The sequence below is a fragment of the Triticum aestivum genome, chromosome 3A, assembly GCF_018294505.1.
Source record: "Triticum aestivum cultivar Chinese Spring chromosome 3A, IWGSC CS RefSeq v2.1, whole genome shotgun sequence".
NCBI classification, from domain to species: Eukaryota; Viridiplantae; Streptophyta; class Magnoliopsida; order Poales; family Poaceae; genus Triticum; species Triticum aestivum.
Window position 1 is genome coordinate 142,377,166 of NC_057800.1, and position 17,576 is coordinate 142,394,741.

Here is a 17,576-nt window from a genome sequence, read left to right on the forward strand (position 1 = left end):
ATGTACAATCCTCCAAGCTGGGTGAGTGATCACATCTTGCCCATCCGTTTTATATACCCATTGTTTAAATATTTAATCTCACTGATTTCTACGCAGGAACTGCACCAGGCTGTTAAAAAATAAACAGCCCTCCTCCACAACCCGAGGACCCAGGACGGTCCCTCGACCCGGACTCACAAGAGGATCCGGAGCTTTCGATGGATCTGATTGATGGAGTGTTCCATCAATTGAGCAAGGACAACGTCCTGGTGGCCATTACGGCCGATTATCCAGGGCTAATTCCGGCCTCCCAGAAACGGGAGGCCGAACCTGCGGCGACAAGACAACGAGGGGCCGCAGGGTCCCGTGGGCAGAAAAAAGGTGTAGTCCGGACCGGGGCGTCAGCGCAAAGGTATGGCGCACCCCCTTATCCCAGGTGTCGTACCTTCAGGGCATATTACCACTTGTGCTCTCTTCAGGATAAAGAGACCTCGCTGAACTATATTCGGAGAGACCGCCAATCGCACCTCCACCAGCCAGGCTCCAAAGCCTAGCTCGAAAGCGGGGCCGAACACAAGGTGCGCACTGGACGCTCCTCCGACGAAGGATGTGGACAGGTTGTCTGCCACCAACTCTGAGGTGGAGAGTGCCATGAAGCACAGGCGTCGCCGGACAGTTCTTCGCGACGCGTGTCTCTCCCAAGAGGCGTTATATGCCTTTAAGTCAGGAGATGCGCACCTCCGTGCCGCTCAAAATGGTCTAACCAGAGCCGCGGAGCAATATGTAAAAGACATACGGGTAAGAAAATTTTGGTAATTATATATACCAGTAGCCCCCGAGACTTGAAACAGTTAAGATAACTGATTTAAGGATCATTTGTTATGAAGGTTCTTGCAGAAAAGAATTCCCTACTATCCAAGGAGCTGGAAGAGTGCAAAGCCCAACTTGAGGCCGCACTAGCCGCGGCAGGGGAGCCTAAGGAGGCCCCCTCTGGTAATATACACTTTAAAAGATAAGTATTTTGCGAAGCACGGCTTTGGTGCGAATCTGACAAATGAAATTGCAGATGGCGCCGGATTAGATCCGGAAAGGCAACACCTCCTACGCCAGCTAAAGGCTGGTGAGAGGGTGCTGTTAAAGGTGATGGGGGAGAAGAAGGATCTCCGAGATGCCAACACCAAGCTGGGCGTCGAGCTGAAAGATGTTCGTGCCCAGCTGTCAGACTCCGTGAAGGAGAATCAGCGGTTTCGGCGCGGCATATTTAGTAAGTGCTTGAACGAACCTTTTGAAAGAAAGTCCGGCGGGGAAGTCGATTAACAGAGCAATGTCTGTAGGTGTGCTGACAGGTCGTCCTGCAGAGGAGATGCCCGGTTCTACGGGTGACCTTCTTCCCGAGCTCTCGCAACTGCTCGATCGAGTTCAGCAGGCGATGCGAGGCGTCGCCCAGGCCCTGTGGCCATCCGTCTCCATGCCCGAAGGTCTTGGAGAGCTTGCGGAGAAGCTAAAAGGAGCACAGCGGCGTTTCCGATTGTGGAAGATATCAGCCTGCTGTCAAGGCGCTAGGGAGGCCTGGGCCATGGTGAAGACGCGGTACGCAAAGGCTGACCCCAACCACATGGCCGAGGTCGGTCCTATAGGGCCCGATGGGAAGGAGATCCCTGTAAGCTTGGTATACGGCCAAGTAGAGTCGGCCGCAAAGTATTCCCAGCAGGACTGTAAATTAGACAGCCTGTTAGATGGTATCGAAGAGGAATACGATCAGTCAAAATGACTATGTAGTAGGAGAACCACGCAATACTATGTAAACGGTACCTACACACAAAGAACAAATACTTGCAACCCGGCGTGTAAGAGGGGTTGTCAATCCCTCCCGGGTAAAAGATTGGTAAATAGGTAGGTGAGTAGATGCAAACAGAACAACGACAGATAAAATTCAGTGAGGTATTTTTGGGTTTTGGTAATATAGATCTGGAAATAAAAGCAAATAAAAATAGATCTCAAAGGCAAATAGATCGGAAAGCAAATATGATGAAGAATAAACCCGGGAGCCGTAGATTTCACTAGTGGCTTCTCTTAAGAAATAGCACACGGTGGGTAAACAATTACTGTTGGGCAATTGAGAGAATATCGAATAGTTATGAAGATATCCAAGAAATGGTCAATATATAGGCATCACGTCCAAGATTAGTAGACCGACTCCTGCCTACATCTACTACTATTACTCCACACATCGACCGCTATGCAATAAGAACGATGACATGATGTAGATGAGATCTATTCATGTAGGAATAGCCCCCATCTAGCTATCCTTAATAGCAATGATACATGCGTGTCTTGCTGCCCCTTTTGTCACTAGGAAAGAAACACCGCACGATTGAACCCATCACAAAGCACCTCTTCCCATGGCAAGAAAAAATCGATCTAGTTGGCCTAACTAAATCAAAGATTTAAAGAAGAAATACAAGGTTATAAATAATCATGCATATAAGAGGTAAAAACTCAAATAGCTTCCATGGATATATAATGCTGATCATAAACTCAAAGTTCATCGAATCCCAACAAACACACCGCAAAAAGAGTTATATCAAATAGATCTCCAAAAGACCATTGTATTGAGAATCAAAAGAGAGAGAGGACGCCATCTAGCTACTGACTACGGACCCGTAGTTCTATGATGAACTACTCACGCATCATCGAAGAAGCACCAACGAGGATGATGAACCCCTCTGTGATGATGTCTAGATTGGATCTCGTGGTTCTAGAACTTTCGGTGGCTGGTTTGTGTTTCATCGACTCCCTTGGTGTTTTTGAAATATTTGGGGATTTATAGGGTGAAGAGGCGGTGCGGGAGGCCACCGAGGTGGGCACAACCCACCAGGGCGCGCCTGGGCTCCTGGGCGCGCCTTGATGGATTGTGCTCCCCTCGGAGCACCCCGGGTACTTTGGCCCATCTTGTGTCTTCTGGCCCACAAAAATTCTCCAAAAAGTTTCGCTGCGTTTGGACTTCGTTTGGTATTGATTTTCTGCATAAAAAACAAGAAAAAACAACAACTGGCATTGGGCACTATGTCAATAGGTTAGTCCCTAAAAATGATATAAAGTTGCTACAAAATGATTGTAAAACATTCAAGAATGATAATATAACAGCATGGAACAATAAAAAATTATAGATATGTTGGAGACGTACCACACGGCCGTGCCTCTCACGAAAGCAAAACCATGCCTCTCGCGAAAGCAAAACTGTGGCTCTTGCGAAAAAAAGAGAAAACGCATATTTTTCTATTTCCGGGAGGCACGGTCGTACCTCTCGCGGAAATAAAACCGTGTCTCTTGTGAAAATAAAAATAAAAAAGAAAACGTGTTATTTCGCGTAAAAATCATTTTTTATTCCAAAAAGCTAAGGAAGACCTGTAAAAAACTGAAAAGTTGAAAGCCCCATCTAAAATCCAAAAACACATGCGGAAAAGTAAAAAAATCAAATTGAGAGGAAGCGTCCAGAGTACGACACGTGACGGCAGCTGAGAGCGTGGCGCACTCTCAGCCCATCTCGAAGTGACCCTTGGGAAGGCTGGGAATGAACGCTCTTTAGTTAGTTGCTCTCGCGCCTAAGGCGCTGACTAGGAGCTCCCAACAACATGGGTGCCTTCAGTAAGTCTCGAGTTAGGCCGGCCCAGGCGCATCAGAACAACAACCTCGTTTTCTAAAAAAGAAAATCATGTTTTAGTTTTTGTTTTCTGTTTTTTTTCACTTTTGCTTATACTTCCAAATATTGTGAGGAAAATGATTGGGATCACCCGACGGAACACGACGCATGCAATCGCCATCTTCGTAGATGTTGTATCAGATTTTAATGAGATGGCTAGAAGTAACGTATTACCTGACTAGTTTTGCAACTGAGTGGTTGTTGCGATTTCTTCCACCGCAAAAATTGGTGTGTTGCGGGATTTGAATTTATATCCCCTCGAAAACAACCACCACCCATGCTCCTCCAAAGCAACCTCGATACGCCACCGCTGACGCTGGCGAGCACCCGCGTCGCGCCACCGCGAAGCAGCCTCGCTGTGCCACTACTGACGTCGGCGAGCACGTGCTCCCCCATCGCGGTTGTCGGCCGCCTCCACCACCATCCACTCTCTCTCTCCTCCTCCCTCTTCTCACCTTCATCCAGACCAGGCGCTGCCAGCCGCGCCACCGCCGGGCACTCCCGCTGCACCCGCACTGACGCCGGCGAGCACGCGCTCCGCCATCGCGGTCATCAGTCGCCTCCACCACCACTAACCCTCTCTCCTCCTCCTCCCTCTTCTCTCCTTCATCCAGTCGCGCCGTGGCAAGCACCCCCGATGCGCCGCCGCTGACACCGGCTAGCACGTGCTCCGCCGTCGCGGTCGTCGGCCGCCTTCCACCACCACCCACCCTCTCTCCTCCTCCCTCTTATCAATCGACAAAGCCCGCTCCTGCTGCTACCGGGTGATGAAGACGATCTCCGCTCGACACTGATGATGCAAGGCGCCGTCCACTTCCGCAACATCATTGTCGTTGCGAAAAACAAATGTGCAACAAGACCGTTTTTGCAAAAAAATCGCACCAAGACCTTTGTTGCAAAAAAATCCACAACAATACCTTTGTTGCAAAAAAATCTGCAACACGACCTCTGTTGCAAAAAAATCCGCAACACCACCTCTGTTGCAAAAAAATTCTGCAATACAATCTCTGTTACAAATGTTTCTGCAACAAGGTCTTTGTTGTAAACTAGAGAAAAGAAGTTCACCTTGCTAGATCTGTGTTAGATCCGACTGCTCGCGAGGCGGCGGATCTTTTTCCGCCGGCCTACGCGTAGCAGCCCCCATATTCTAACTAAATATATTACAAAAAAATTGACATAATATTTTTGAAAATGTTTACAAGCATTCAAAAAATGTTAAATATATATAGAGAAAATGTTTATTACGTATACAAAAAATGTGTATGATGTATTTTAAAATGGTAATCAAGAATTTGTAAAAAATATTCAAAAAGTGTTTGCAAAATGTTAATCAAGCATTTGGAAAATGATAAAATGTGTATAGAAAAATATTGACCATGTATTTACAATATGATGGAAAAATATCGAACTAGTACTTGAAAAATGTTTATCAAACATTTGAAAAAAAATAAATGTGTATAGAAAAACTGTTCATCATGTATAAAAAAGATGAAAAAATGTGATCACGTATATTAAAATGTTAACTGAACAGTTAGAAAAATGTTGAACAAGTATTTTTTTTAAATGTTAATCAAGCAGTTGAAATGTTAAATGTGTTTTAAAAAATGTTGACGATGTGTTCAAAGAATGTTAAATATTGCATTTAAAAAATGTTAATTAAACATTTAAAAAATATTAAAAATTCTTAGAAAAAATGTTGACCATGTGTTAGAAAATTCTAATCAATTATTTTAAAATGTTTAAAAGTGTTTATAGCAAAAGTGTTGACCATGTATTCAAGAAACATTAATCTTGTGTTCAAGAAATGTTAATCAGCATTTGAAAAATGTTTAAAATGTGTATAGAAAAAATATTGACCATGTATAAAAAATATTAATTTTTATTGGAAAAGTGTTAAATGTTAAAAAATGTGGTTGACGTATACAAAAAGTGTATAACAAAAACCAAAAGGAACAAAGAAACCCAAAGAAAAGCGGGAAAGAAACAAAATAACCCAAAGAAAAAAGGAAATGCAAAATCCGATAATATCAATGAAAGAAACAAAGAAAAACAAAAAGGGATAAAACAGAAAAAGAGAGAAGATGTAACAAAACCAAACAAAAAACAAAAGAAAATGAGGAAAGCGAATAAAAATGAAGAAAGAAGAAAGAAAATAAAAATTCTGTATAAACAGGGAAAACGAAACGAAGAAAACCTGATGAAAAAAGAAAAGAAAACAGAAAACCTGTCTAAAAACCAAGCTTTTTTCATTGTAGTAGGTTGGGCCCAGGTTATTCAACATGAACTCGATCTTTGGCTCAGTGGCATCGGTGCGACGAAGTAACCTAGATATCGCTAGTGGGCTGGCCCAATTACTCGAGACGCTTCAGTGAGAGATCCATATATCTCGCTGAACGAAATCACTAATTAAGGAGTACTCGTTGCAAAGAACACTTTACTTTCCCAGGTCACGTCAAGTGGCGCACATGCAGCACGCCACTTGTCGCAATCTGGAAGTTTTTTTTTTGTAGATCCGTTTATTCAAAACGTTTTATCTCTTAAACCGTGCTTCCAAATCTCGAACCGTTTTCACCATTGGATTCCTCGCTTTGAGATCTTCAAAACTAGATCCCATGTTGATAGGTTTTGACGAACTTTTTTTCACGAAAAAAACCGGACAAAAAAACCTGGCGAAAAAACCGAACCGGGAGCACGGTTTTTTTTCCTTTCCGAAAGAGGCACGCCCGTGTCTCTCACGCCGTGCCTCTCGTGGAAGCAAAACCGTGACTCTCGTGGAAGGAAAAAAATAAAAAACGCGTTTTTTTTTCGTTTTCGAGAGGCACCACCGCGACTCTCGCGAAAGCACAACCGTGCCTCTCGCGGAAGCAAAACCATGACTCTCGTGAAAGAAAAAACAAATAGAAAACGCGTATTTTTTCCCTTTCCGAGAAGGCACGGCCGTGATTTTCGCGTAAGCACAATCATGCCTCTCACGGAAGCAAAACCGTGCTCTCACGAAAGAAAAAAAAAACAGAAAACACGTTTTGTTTTTCCCTTTCCGAGAGGCACGGCCGTGACTCTCGCAAAAGCACAACCGTGTCTCTCGCGGAAGAAAAACCGTGATTCTAGCAAAAGAAAAAAACAGAAAACGCGTTTTTTTTCGTTTCCGAAAGGCACGGCCGTGACTCTCGATAAAGCACAACCGTTCCTCTCGCGGAAGAAAAACCGTGACTTTTGCGAAAGGAAAAAAAGAAAACGCGTTTTTTCGCGCAAAAAAAAATCGAAACTTTTTTTATCGAAAAGCTAAGAAAGACCGGGGGAAAACCAAAACGTCGCGGGAAAAACCGTTTAAAAGTCGAAAACGCGTGCGAAAAAATTAAAAAAAAAACAAAATCCGAAGGGAGCGTCCAGAGCGCGACACGTGGCGAATGGCTGAGAGCACGCCAAGTGGCGCTGATCGTTGCGAGGCTCCCAAAGGAGCGCTCGTTAACTAGTTGCTCCCCTCGCTGAATGCGAGATATAGCTCCCGCGCGAATATCCTGATATGAAAGGTACTTTTTAGTACAAAGTTGACCATGTGACACATGTGATAAGCAATTCAAACTATTAAAAAAAGTTAATATAAAGTTGAGTTATCTATTTTGAAACGGATGAAGTATGCTATATCTTGATGGGCCAAATTTTGGGCGCAGGCATGGCAGAAGGAAATCACCCCACAGCGATTTGAGTTTCTAAAAAAAAACCAGCTATTTGAAGATAAGGCAGCAGCAAAAGCAACATCCTCTTGGACGCATACCTTCTGTCGCGGAAGCTCCCACGCTGGATCGCGCATGGACGCCGGCGAGCTGGAGGTCTTCGACGCCGGCCGTTGCACCGACGGATATCAGCTGGGCCTCGCCGTGGGCCAGCGTTTCCGCGACACGATCAGGAGCAGGATGCAAGTGGACCTCTTCCTGCAGGAGCAGCTGCTGCCGTTCGCGTCCACGGCGGCGGGCAAGCCGCTCCTCGCCGCGCTCCAGGCCGCCAACAGGGAGAGGTACCCCCGGTACTGGGATGAGCTGGTGGGCATGGCGGACGGCAGCGGCGTCCCGCTCCTGCACGTAAAATTCTCCTTCTCATTAACTTCCATCCCGGCCGTCTGCAACGTGGGATTGTTCAGCATTACTGAATGTGTGTGCTGAGCAGGTGATTCTGGTCAATTTGAGGAAGGAGATTCGTCCGTTCATCCCAAAGAAGGACCACGAACGGAGAGAGGAGGAGGACGACGACTGCTCCGACATCCTGATGGTGAGCGAGTCGACGGCGTTCGCGGCGCACAACGAAGACGCCAACGTCGCGCTGCTCGGCCACACGTACGTACTCCTACTAGTCGCCTTGCTCGTTCTCCGTGTCCGATCGATCGTCGCACAGCTGATCCTTCCTGCATTCCTGCCCTCTCCGCCTCAGCTACGTGGTGAAGGCGACGTCGCCGGACGGCGCATCCTCCTTCACCGCCTACACCTACGCCGGCGAGCTCCCCACCTGCGCCTTCGGGTTCAACAGCAACGGAGTGGTACGTGTACTGTACGTCCCCATCAGATCAGCCAGACGTACGCGACTGGACTGTCACGAACGCACGATCCCTGCTGAATTTCGACATGTTCAGGCCTTCACGCTCGACTCGGTTCCGCCGGCGATGGGCGAGGTCGCCGCGGGGGCCATCGCCGTGAACTTCGTGTCGCGGGACCTGCTGGAGGCGAGAGACCTCGACGACGCGATGCACAGGGTGTGCTCGCCGGGCGTGTCGGTCGGGCACTGCTACAACCTGATGGACGTCGGAGCCCGGCGGATCGTCACCATCGAGACCGCCTCCCGGAACCGGTTCGCCGTCCAGGAGGCCTGCGCGGCTCCCTCCTTCCACGCGAACATGTACCGCCATCTCCAAGTGGAGCAGGTAGACATGATCAGTACAGCTCAACAAGCTCTTCACCTCAGTGAGCGATGAGTAAGCTTCCACGTGTCGCGTGGATGGATATTTACGCAGGTGCAGGACGAGAACTCCATGAGCAGGGAGAGGAGAGCGGCGCAGTGCGCGATGGACTCCAAGGAGGAGGCGCTCGCGGTGCTCGGAGACACGGCCGACGACAAGTACCCGATCTTCATGGCAGGTTTATCTTAGCGCATGCCATTTTTCATGTATGTTGGGCACCGAAAAAACTAGGGAGTTTGCTACAAAAACATGACCTGTTGTTTCACCGGTGACTACTTTTCAGGCCCAACGCTGTATACTCTATGCACCGTCTTGGCTGATCTCGACGAGGAGACGATGACCATTTACATGGGGAATCCCAAGAACAGAGATGCCGTTCGAGTAGCTCTTCCTATGCTGTGAACTTCTAATAACTAGATTAGCTTAGTCCTCGCCGCTGAGAAATTGGCCAGTGTCCCTAATTGCTACCGTAGTATTATGATTGTAATTCAAAAGATTGGTTCAGACTTTTGGATGTTGTCACATAATAGTATATAATTGAGCATGATCATTTTTGCCAAACTGAGATCTGCAACAGGCTGCTTCTGTTCATATGACGATTATTCACTGTATGACTCCTCGCAACACGCAACAATTATCACCTTCGCACTGTAGGAAGGCCAAATGCTGTAGTACAATGCTGTGCTAGACTGAAACAGTTCAGCACAGTGCCATAGACTTTCTGTAATGACTACACGGTGCTTTGACTGTTGAACAAATCAGTGGTGCTTTCCCTGAACAATGTTTTGGTAAAAGGTAAGGGTAAGAAAAAAGGCTACATGCCATCTACAGCTCTTTGTCCCAGGTCCAATACCAAATGACATCTACAGGTAAAAAAAAGTGCTCTTTGGACTTGAGGTTTCCACATGCTCTGAGTCTCAGTACCAATCATGCTGATAAAGGGATGCCGTGGAAAAGGAGGCAGAAATTCTCGTCAGCAACAACAAATCATCCAATGCATGTTATGGTGTTCCCATATCAACAGTAAATTTCCTGTGGATAATCAAGACTTTCAGCATATCAGTGTACCACTGTTATTACACATGAGAAATTTCTAAACTGCTGTACAAAAACAATGTTTTCTTAGAGGATGGTATTTTATCTGTAGCGGCATTTTGCAAGTAAATGATGTATCTGACGCACACCTGTTATGTACCATGTCGGCGAATCTTGGGTCCCCTCTCAAGTCATGAAGTCGCGATTTCAACTAGTGTCACAGCGGCAAATGCTAAAAAAAGGCTCCCTCCGATGTATGCTATAATCTGCACGAGAATGGAGACAGAATTGTTGGACATAAACTGTGCAAGAAGTTACCTTAAATTTCTCAGGTTTTCTACAAATTTGACAGTTACACATGAAGTATTTGTCTCAACAGCTGAAAAGAAGTCCCTAAAGTCGACATTATTCACCATGATAAAATGGAGGTGACAAGATATTCTGTTATTTTTCTGTAACAGCCTGTGTTTAAGTATGAGTAGATTTCACTTACAGCGCCTTTTCCTGATGGCCTACGCTTTTCCATTAGTTCATTAGTTGATGAAATTGAACGGTTTGTTTAGGTAGAAGAATCAGTTGATATTATATTAGCAAATTATATGTTAAGGGGTTGATCGAGTGACAAACAAATGTAATCGACACCACAAATCTGTAGCAATTTAAACATGGGGGTGAAACCACTAGGTCAAATTCATTACACAGATAACTGAGCATCACTCAGTTGGCTAGAGGCGAACGTGCTCGCCCAGCCCACCCGGGTTCGAGGCTTGGCCTCCCCGGTAGTTTCTTCTAAATAACAACAACAATGCCGCTTGCTAGGGATGTTAGTCGTAAAAAAAAAACTAATCACATGATAAATCAGGTTCCCTTGGTAGTACTGATTTACCTTTTCAGATAGGAATGTCCCCAGCAAAGAACCACCAAGAACTGCAATCTGCGAGAGAAGAAATAGGTTAATGCCAATCTCCCTAAGAACCAGAGGCAAAATGAGCAATAGAATAACTGGCATGTACGTAGTTGCTGCTCATAGTGTTTATGTTCAATAAACAGGGTAGATTTTAACTAAAAGAAGTTCCTTAGAAGAACTTAAATAAACATTGCATCCCGATAATACACTGAAGGTGTTAAGTTAACAAGCACATGCAAAAACTGATCAACAAGAGAAGGCAGTTGCAAAACACAAGGCTGGCACAACAACAGAACAAGTAGGACTCAGATAAATGACCAAAGCCCTAAAGATTCCAGCATTCCATCAATTGCAATGTTATAGTGCTTTAGTATGCTGACTACAAATAACTTATCACGAGAATGTTTATGCAAATTAGGACCATTTTTGTCAAGTAATGTTGTTTCTTACCAATGTTGCAACACCATGACCAGCAAGCGATCCTGCAATGACACCCGGAGGGGATGAAGCCGCAGCAAGTGCTGTGAAAGAACAAGGAAACAAGAGTCAATGTTGGCTGTGAAAATAGAATCTCACACTTGTATGGAATGGCAAGAACTATACCAATTGTTGAGAAAAATGATTTATCACCCCATTCAGCAACAAAAACCAAAACAAATGTGCTAGCAAGAGTACTGGCGACAGACACTAATCCTGCGCCATTTCCAGAAAACTTCGAAACTGCTATCTCAGCCTGCCATTGTTCAGTATAATAGTGTTATAAAGCAGTTTCACTATGAGACAGAAAGAGGGCCAAGCACAAGAATATCATCAAGTGCACCAAGCAACTGCAAAGGCTATCGGTTAGATATGTAACTATAACTATTGCAGTATATTCCTTAATGTCAGTGATCTTGTATGTGTGGCCTTTTTGCATACTTCTTTTGAAGACTATGCCCTTTATCATGTAATAGATAATATTGATGTACTTCTTAAAAGGTTTACAATATAAGCACGCGATAGAAGGCCAAGAAGATTGGATTATTATGCATATTATTATCTTAAGTATATTATGCATAAAGCAAGACATCAAATATAAAGTTGGAAGAGCAGTATATTCATCAGTTAAGTCTTAGTTGATTAAAAGGTATGAATGTGTTTTTCTCTAAGATCCATGTCATGAATATTGTGACCTGAAATTTAAGGATATGGTAGACTAAACCTAAGAATTTAAATTTTGAAGTTCTACCTCCTCTTGCTCCTCATTCATCTTTTCTCCATCACCTGAAGCCGCATCAAGTAATGTAGTAACTCCATAGTATACCTAAATCCAATTAAGCTTGTCAGGCATGACAATGTTTTTAAACCTCAAAAAGTAATGCAATAGTAATAACCCTGCACACACTTAAACTTGTTTACAGAACAACTGATTTCTAAGTACATATTTGAGTATGTCATAGGTCATGATTTCAACACATTGTATATTTGTAAATGTAACAATAATATGAGGTTTTTTTGCTTACCAAGAGACACACAGCAAGAATGTCATCAATTGGGAAATCTGTACCGCCAAAACTGCATATGCAAGAGGCACATCAGATAAAAACAGCAGTTAGAAGGTTCTTCACTAAGAGCAGCAAACAGAAGGTCGTCAACTAAGGGTGGCAGATAGAAAGTCCTCTTTAAAACTTCAACAACAAGTACAATCACCTGAATGGAAGGACGCCATCAACGTAGTGAAATGCTCGACCAAGAACTACAGATATAACTGTCATTACCCTGTTTATACCCAAGAAGAACAACCTTGTTTATAAGTCTGATATGTTGAAGTAAAAAAGCGGAACTTCATAATTTACTGACTATGGAAAAACTTATATTCCTGTATAACTTAAAATCTATAGCTAGAAGCAGATAAGCAAGTAACAGTATAGGAGAAGCATCGTAGCGTATAGAGAAAAGCATGAAAAATATATTTGTAGTACTTACGCAAGTGCTCCAAATGTGCCAAGAAAAATGACTCCTCCAGAATTTCTAGCTGCTAAAAGTGCCTATTGAAACACATGAAACTGCAGCACTTATCAATGACTCATTTTTGTATACACATTGGTATCAAATTACTTGTATAGCACAGAGTGAGAAGTAAATAGGAAGCCACATAACTTGTGAATCACTTCCTCCGTCCCATAATATAAGAGCGCTTTTGACACTACATTAGTGTCAAAAGCGCTCTTATATTATGGGACGGAGGGAGTAGAATGCACTACTAGTGGTAGGGGTGTTCAATGTTCATAGTTGGTTTTACGGTTTGATCCAACCGGATTTTGAACTGGATGTATGCATGCAAAATTTAGTTCCGTCTGCCGGTTTCAACGTGTAGTTTGCGGAATAGAAAATGCAGGCAAGCATTGTGTACGAAGTCTTGAAGCCTCTAAAGATTCTAACCATGGCAAAATAATCTAACTGTGTGTGCATGGATATACTCACCGCAATGAAAAACGTCCTGTCTCCTAGCTCAGAAAAGAAAATCAGCAGAAAAGCCTGAAATTGGAATTTTGGAGCATCAGAAATGTACGCGACATGCACTTGCTTGACGGAAAGAAATAAAAGGAACTGACGAAGCATCAAATTTGAAAGGGCAGAGGCAGTTCTCCTAACTGAAGCAAAACCTGTACTGATGTCCCCGAGATCCCCCAGCAGGTCCGCCGGCGGCTGCAGGCCCATGAACTGCGTGCCGGCCAGCGCCTGCTGCGACCCCTGGATCATGAGCACCCCCGCCGCCGCCGCGAACGCGAGCCCCCATTTCGGATCGGACGGCGCGAGCCCGCCACTGTCCGTACCTGCCGGCTCCGGTGCCTCTCTCTCGTCACAAACCACAGGAGCTCCAAGCAGCGGCGGCGCCTCGCCCGGGTCGCGCTTAGCTGGGCACCTCAGCACCTGCATCGGAGGCGATTTCACGTCAGGTGTTCCGGTACGGCGGGGAGCTATCTATCTCTTTCCTCCGTTTAGGGATGAGGTTCAGGTGCACTGTACCGGTCGCCCGGGAAGGCTGGCGAGACGCGGCGGCGGGCGGAGAGATGGAAGAGGCGTCCTTGTTCGGTAGGGTATGGAGGAGGAGGAGGTGAAGACGGTGGAAGAGCAGGAGGTGACGGAGGCCATGGCGCCGCGGCGGTGGCTACGACCTGCGGGGGCGGGGGCGGGGGCGGGGTCGGGGCGGGACGGACTGAGCGGTTGCCAGCCGCTTGCTCTCGGCCGTTGGGAGTGGATAGAGTTCGAACGGGTTGTTGGTAGGTAGGCTCACATGCAGCCTGGCCCACTGTTTTGGGCCAGCCCATGTTCAAAGGTTCGCTTGGCAACAAGCGGCGGCGGCGGCGGCACGTCCGGAGCAGCAGCGTCTTCGGCGATCGTCAGTTTTGCCACGAGCTCGCCGGAGTCGACGAGAGCGTGAGCATCCGCCGCCGCAGACGGTCCTATCGTTGCTTTAGTCCGTCGATCGATCCCGTGCTCGCGCTAGCTCCCTGTGACCGAGGGAACTCGTGCTCTCCCGCCCGCCGCCATGGCCGGAATGCAGTGCACACCAGGTGCTCGACTCTATGCTCGTGTCGATTCTCCTAATTGTAGTTTGCTTAGTTTGGTTTGTACTGGCGTGCGTTTTCTTCCGTGCACCACGGCGAAAAGGTTTGCTTGACTGAATGACTGGTCAAGGAAGGATGTAGCTACCGTTATCTGTCTTTGCTTGGATTGGACGACCCTGGCTGTGTCCTCCGGGCTTATTGGTGCCGCTGGGTAGATAGGATGATGGAGGTTGCTTTTGCACGCCGATGCTATGCACTGTTCTTTAGTGTTCTGGATTTGATAGTACGCACTATGTAGGATGAACAGCGAGCAGAGCTAATTCCTAACATTATTTATGCAGTCTGATAGCGTGTCGAATTTGCTTCGACTGTGTTTAGCTGAAAGGCAAATGCACTCGGCGAGTTGGTGATGATAAGCTCAATCAGCAAGAGGAAATTAAGTTTTAACAGAGAAGAAGTGTGAAAAGCTCATTCCATACAATTTGGTTGATCGGCAGCATAATTCTGACCACTGTCAGATGTATGTATGTTAAAGCCCCACTTCATTTCACTACTAATGACTACAGAGAAATAAATGATGCTGACTATTCATATAATATTAATCAAGTACTGGAGTGTCATTTAATGAAAATAGATTACGAGTGTATTCTCTATTACATTTGCTAGATCCACTGACGAGCAATAGTAACTAAACACACCTTTCCCCTTTCTAGCATTATGAAAGAGTAAAAACACTTATGGGTCAATAGGTACTGTGGTAGATGAGTAAACACTTTGTTCTATAACCTGTAGGTTTGCTAATCATTAATTTGTTTGTGGCATTCAATGGTTAGGTTCCAGTCTGCTGCTTGAACCTGGCCATCTGGGAGAGCTTCTCAACAGCTTCAACCAAATGATCAAGCCTAGCAACGAATTCAATCAGTAGCGATGCGGAAGTCGCAAGCGACAGCGCTGTGGTACTTTCAAGTGCACGCATCCTCGGAATCATATCAGAAACGTCATTTTCATCATCTTCAAAATCATCCACCTCCCGAGAAGGCCATGAATGCAGCCTCCTCTGCTGCCTTTTCATCATCTCATGGTAGGATTCAGGTTGCAGTGGCCCAGCTACTTGTGTTGCTATGTTTTCAGCCATCTTACTTTCTGGGTCATCATTTTGTTTGCTGTTGAGGTTGAAAGTGACAGCCCAGGAGGTTTTCAACTGTGGCTTGGCAGAGTTGGCTTCATGATTTACAGTAAAGAGGTAGGACTGCAGGTCAATTGATTGTTGCAGACGCTCAGTTGAGACATGCACATGCTTGAGTAGGCTTGTTTGAAGGCTTGACTTCATGTTGTTTACATCCTTTGCCAAACTGTGCAGCAACTCTGCAGCTTGGTTTGTGGCATCTAAGATCTCAGAGCGGAAAGCACATCTTAGGTTGTATGGTGCCTGCAGAATGCAATGACTATATTTATATGCAAATTATGGTAAAGTGGTTCCTGATTATCTTATTAAATACTCCCTCCATTCCAAAATAAGTGTCGTGGTTTTAGTTCAACTTTGTACTAAGACCACGACACTTATTTTGGAACGGAGGTAGTATATAATTTTCTAGGAAGTATACAAACATGAAAATTAAATCAACCCAGTACAGTAGTACATCGTGAGGAAAGGTGCACCTTTCAACTAATTCTTTTCTGCATTGTTTTAGATAAGATGATCCATGTTTGTTGTGATCATACTCTTGACCTGTGGTGTCAATTACTTGGTTAACTTGCAATCTTACAGCATCTCTTGAATGAATCTGCACTTCTAAATAGGCATAATTTGCATATACCTATACCATTCACAGAATGAGTATGCTATAGTTCTCATAAGTAAAGTTGACAGTCAGGTACTTTCAATGCTACTCTTACCAGCCAAGGTATATTTGGCATTTGATTAATATGATCAACTGATTATGTTGCTCCTCAGGTTTTTCTCTTGCATAAGCAAGAAACCAGTAGAAAGTTCCTTCCTGGTAGTGAACTATGAAGAATCTTAAGCTAGTGTTTAAGCAGAGTGGCAAATTTGATCCATATGACCTATGACAATGGTGTGCCGAACATTTACTACAGACGGTGTCCTTCAAAAGACAAATTTTCTCACAACATCCCTCAGATTTTAACTACCCTCCTTTCTGGTCCCTTGGCGAAGTATAATTTTTCCTTCTTATGTAGTATATTATGTTGTATTGTATCATGGAATAAGAATATGGTGTTTTCCACTACCAGGACAAGGAACTAACTAGGACAAAGAACCAGTAGCCTGCACGTAAAGGACCCAATGAAGGTATCAAATTCTATTCTCAAATCAAGGAGCACAATATTGGCATTTATTTCCTAGGACAGTTCAGATAGTTCACATATGCATCAAAGTATCATGTTTCTCTTATGTATAACTCTTCTATAATATTCTATGTATTATTATGTGTGCATCAACCAGTTTGTTAAAAATACTACTCCCTCCGATCCAAATTAATTGACGTTGGTTTAGTACAAAGTTAGTACAAGTTTGTACTAGACCAGCGTCAATTAATATGGATCGGAGGGAGTACATATTTTTGGAAATAGCTGCTGCAGTTATGGGTCTGTAGCTAGGCAGAAGAAGGATCAGAGTATGTACAGCACATATACTTCTGAAGCCAGGAGTATCACTATGATACCTGAATCTCTGAGTGCAGGCAGCCATGTAAAGCCATCACCTCATAGGCACAGTACTGAAGAACATTGCCAACTTTCACATATTCTGCCCATGGGTAGAGGAAGTGTTTGAATCTCCCATGTGGTGGCTCCCACTTAGCAGAGTTCGCCTGGACAATATTCACCATATCACCAGTGAAGTGTTATCTGGTATGATCCTGAGTAATAATAATTCAACTATACAAAACTAAGGTTGGCTACTTACCAGCGAGTCAAGTTTTGCTGATGAATTTAACATAGCTCGGCACTTCCTGAATGCTGGTTCATCAGGGAAGTCATCCATGACTGTCTTTGAGAAATCAGGATGTTCGGAAACGTCGCCGCTTAGATACTTTTTGACGCACTCTGTAGCAACAGAAAGTAGAAGTATTGTGTTATATAACCTCATTTGTGATTTGACTTCAAAAAACTTAGCTTGAGGACTAGAGCAAGACCTTCTAACGAGTCTGCCAGAGAACTGAAATTGGCAACTAACTCCATGTGTAGTTGTTCCCCTGCCCAGATTGGGTAAATGGTGACATTCACAAGAACAGCTATGAGGGCTCCAATTGCAATTGAGCAGAGTCTATCCATTGCAGTCCTGATGGGGTTTCCCATACGGTATCCCGATACAATGATCAAGCAGTAGGTGAATAGGATAACTCGGAAACCATACTCGTATGGAATTAGTGATGGCCATAACTTCATAAAGGATGTTGCAGCTCCTGCATATCACATTATTGCACAGTAAAA

At 44.7% G+C, this 17,576-nt stretch overlaps 2 protein-coding genes across 3 annotated transcripts; one reads left to right on the top strand and one right to left on the bottom strand.

The window, feature by feature from the left end:
- The first annotated feature begins 7,414 nt into the window (after nt 1-7,414).
- On the top strand, nt 7,415-9,191 carry LOC123060725 (uncharacterized). Its single transcript, XM_044483553.1, has 6 exons — nt 7,415-7,761; nt 7,847-8,013; nt 8,108-8,213; nt 8,307-8,594; nt 8,685-8,808; nt 8,914-9,191. Exons 1-6 carry the CDS (start codon nt 7,492-7,494, stop codon nt 9,030-9,032), a joined length of 1,074 nt encoding a protein of 357 aa, XP_044339488.1. The 5' UTR covers nt 7,415-7,491; the 3' UTR covers nt 9,033-9,191.
- A 50-nt stretch (nt 9,192-9,241) lies between these two features.
- Nucleotides 9,242-13,780, bottom strand: LOC123060726 (GDT1-like protein 1, chloroplastic). 2 transcript variants are annotated; one of them, XM_044483554.1, is made up of 12 exons: nt 13,582-13,780; nt 13,207-13,485; nt 13,036-13,089; nt 12,538-12,599; nt 12,262-12,330; nt 12,075-12,126; nt 11,801-11,875; nt 11,176-11,305; nt 11,023-11,093; nt 10,552-10,599; nt 9,815-9,931; nt 9,242-9,662 (listed from the first exon to the last, which is right to left on the bottom strand). In XM_044483554.1, the coding sequence occupies exons 1-11, from the start codon at nt 13,705-13,707 to the stop codon at nt 9,857-9,859; spliced, it is 1,041 nt and encodes a 346-aa protein (XP_044339489.1). In that variant the 5' UTR covers nt 13,708-13,780; the 3' UTR covers nt 9,242-9,662; nt 9,815-9,856. The 2 variants fall into 2 exon arrangements, with proteins under 2 accessions (XP_044339489.1, XP_044339490.1); XM_044483555.1 differs by having other exon boundaries at nt 9,265-9,678.
- Nucleotides 13,781-17,576: the final 3,796 nt, after the last annotated feature.

Bases quoted from the DNA above. Each gene is read 5' to 3' on its own strand.
- LOC123060725 (XM_044483553.1), top strand. From the start codon at position 7,492: ATGGACGCCGGCGAGCTGGAGGTCTTCGACGCCGGCCGTTGCACCGAC. The intron at 8,014-8,107 runs GTACGTACTCCT...TCTCCGCCTCAG, and splicing joins GTCGCGCTGCTCGGCCACAC to CTACGTGGTGAAGGCGACGT. The intron at 8,809-8,913 runs GTTTATCTTAGC...ACTACTTTTCAG, and splicing joins GTACCCGATCTTCATGGCAG to GCCCAACGCTGTATACTCTA.
- LOC123060726 (XM_044483554.1), bottom strand. From the start codon at position 13,707: ATGGCCTCCGTCACCTCCTGCTCTTCCACCGTCTTCACCTCCTCCTCC. The intron at 10,600-11,022 runs GTAAGAAACAAC...CTTCTCTCGCAG, and splicing joins GTCATGGTGTTGCAACATTG to ATTGCAGTTCTTGGTGGTTC. The intron at 9,932-10,551 runs GTAAATCAGTAC...ATTCTCGTGCAG, and splicing joins GGACATTCCTATCTGAAAAG to ATTATAGCATACATCGGAGG.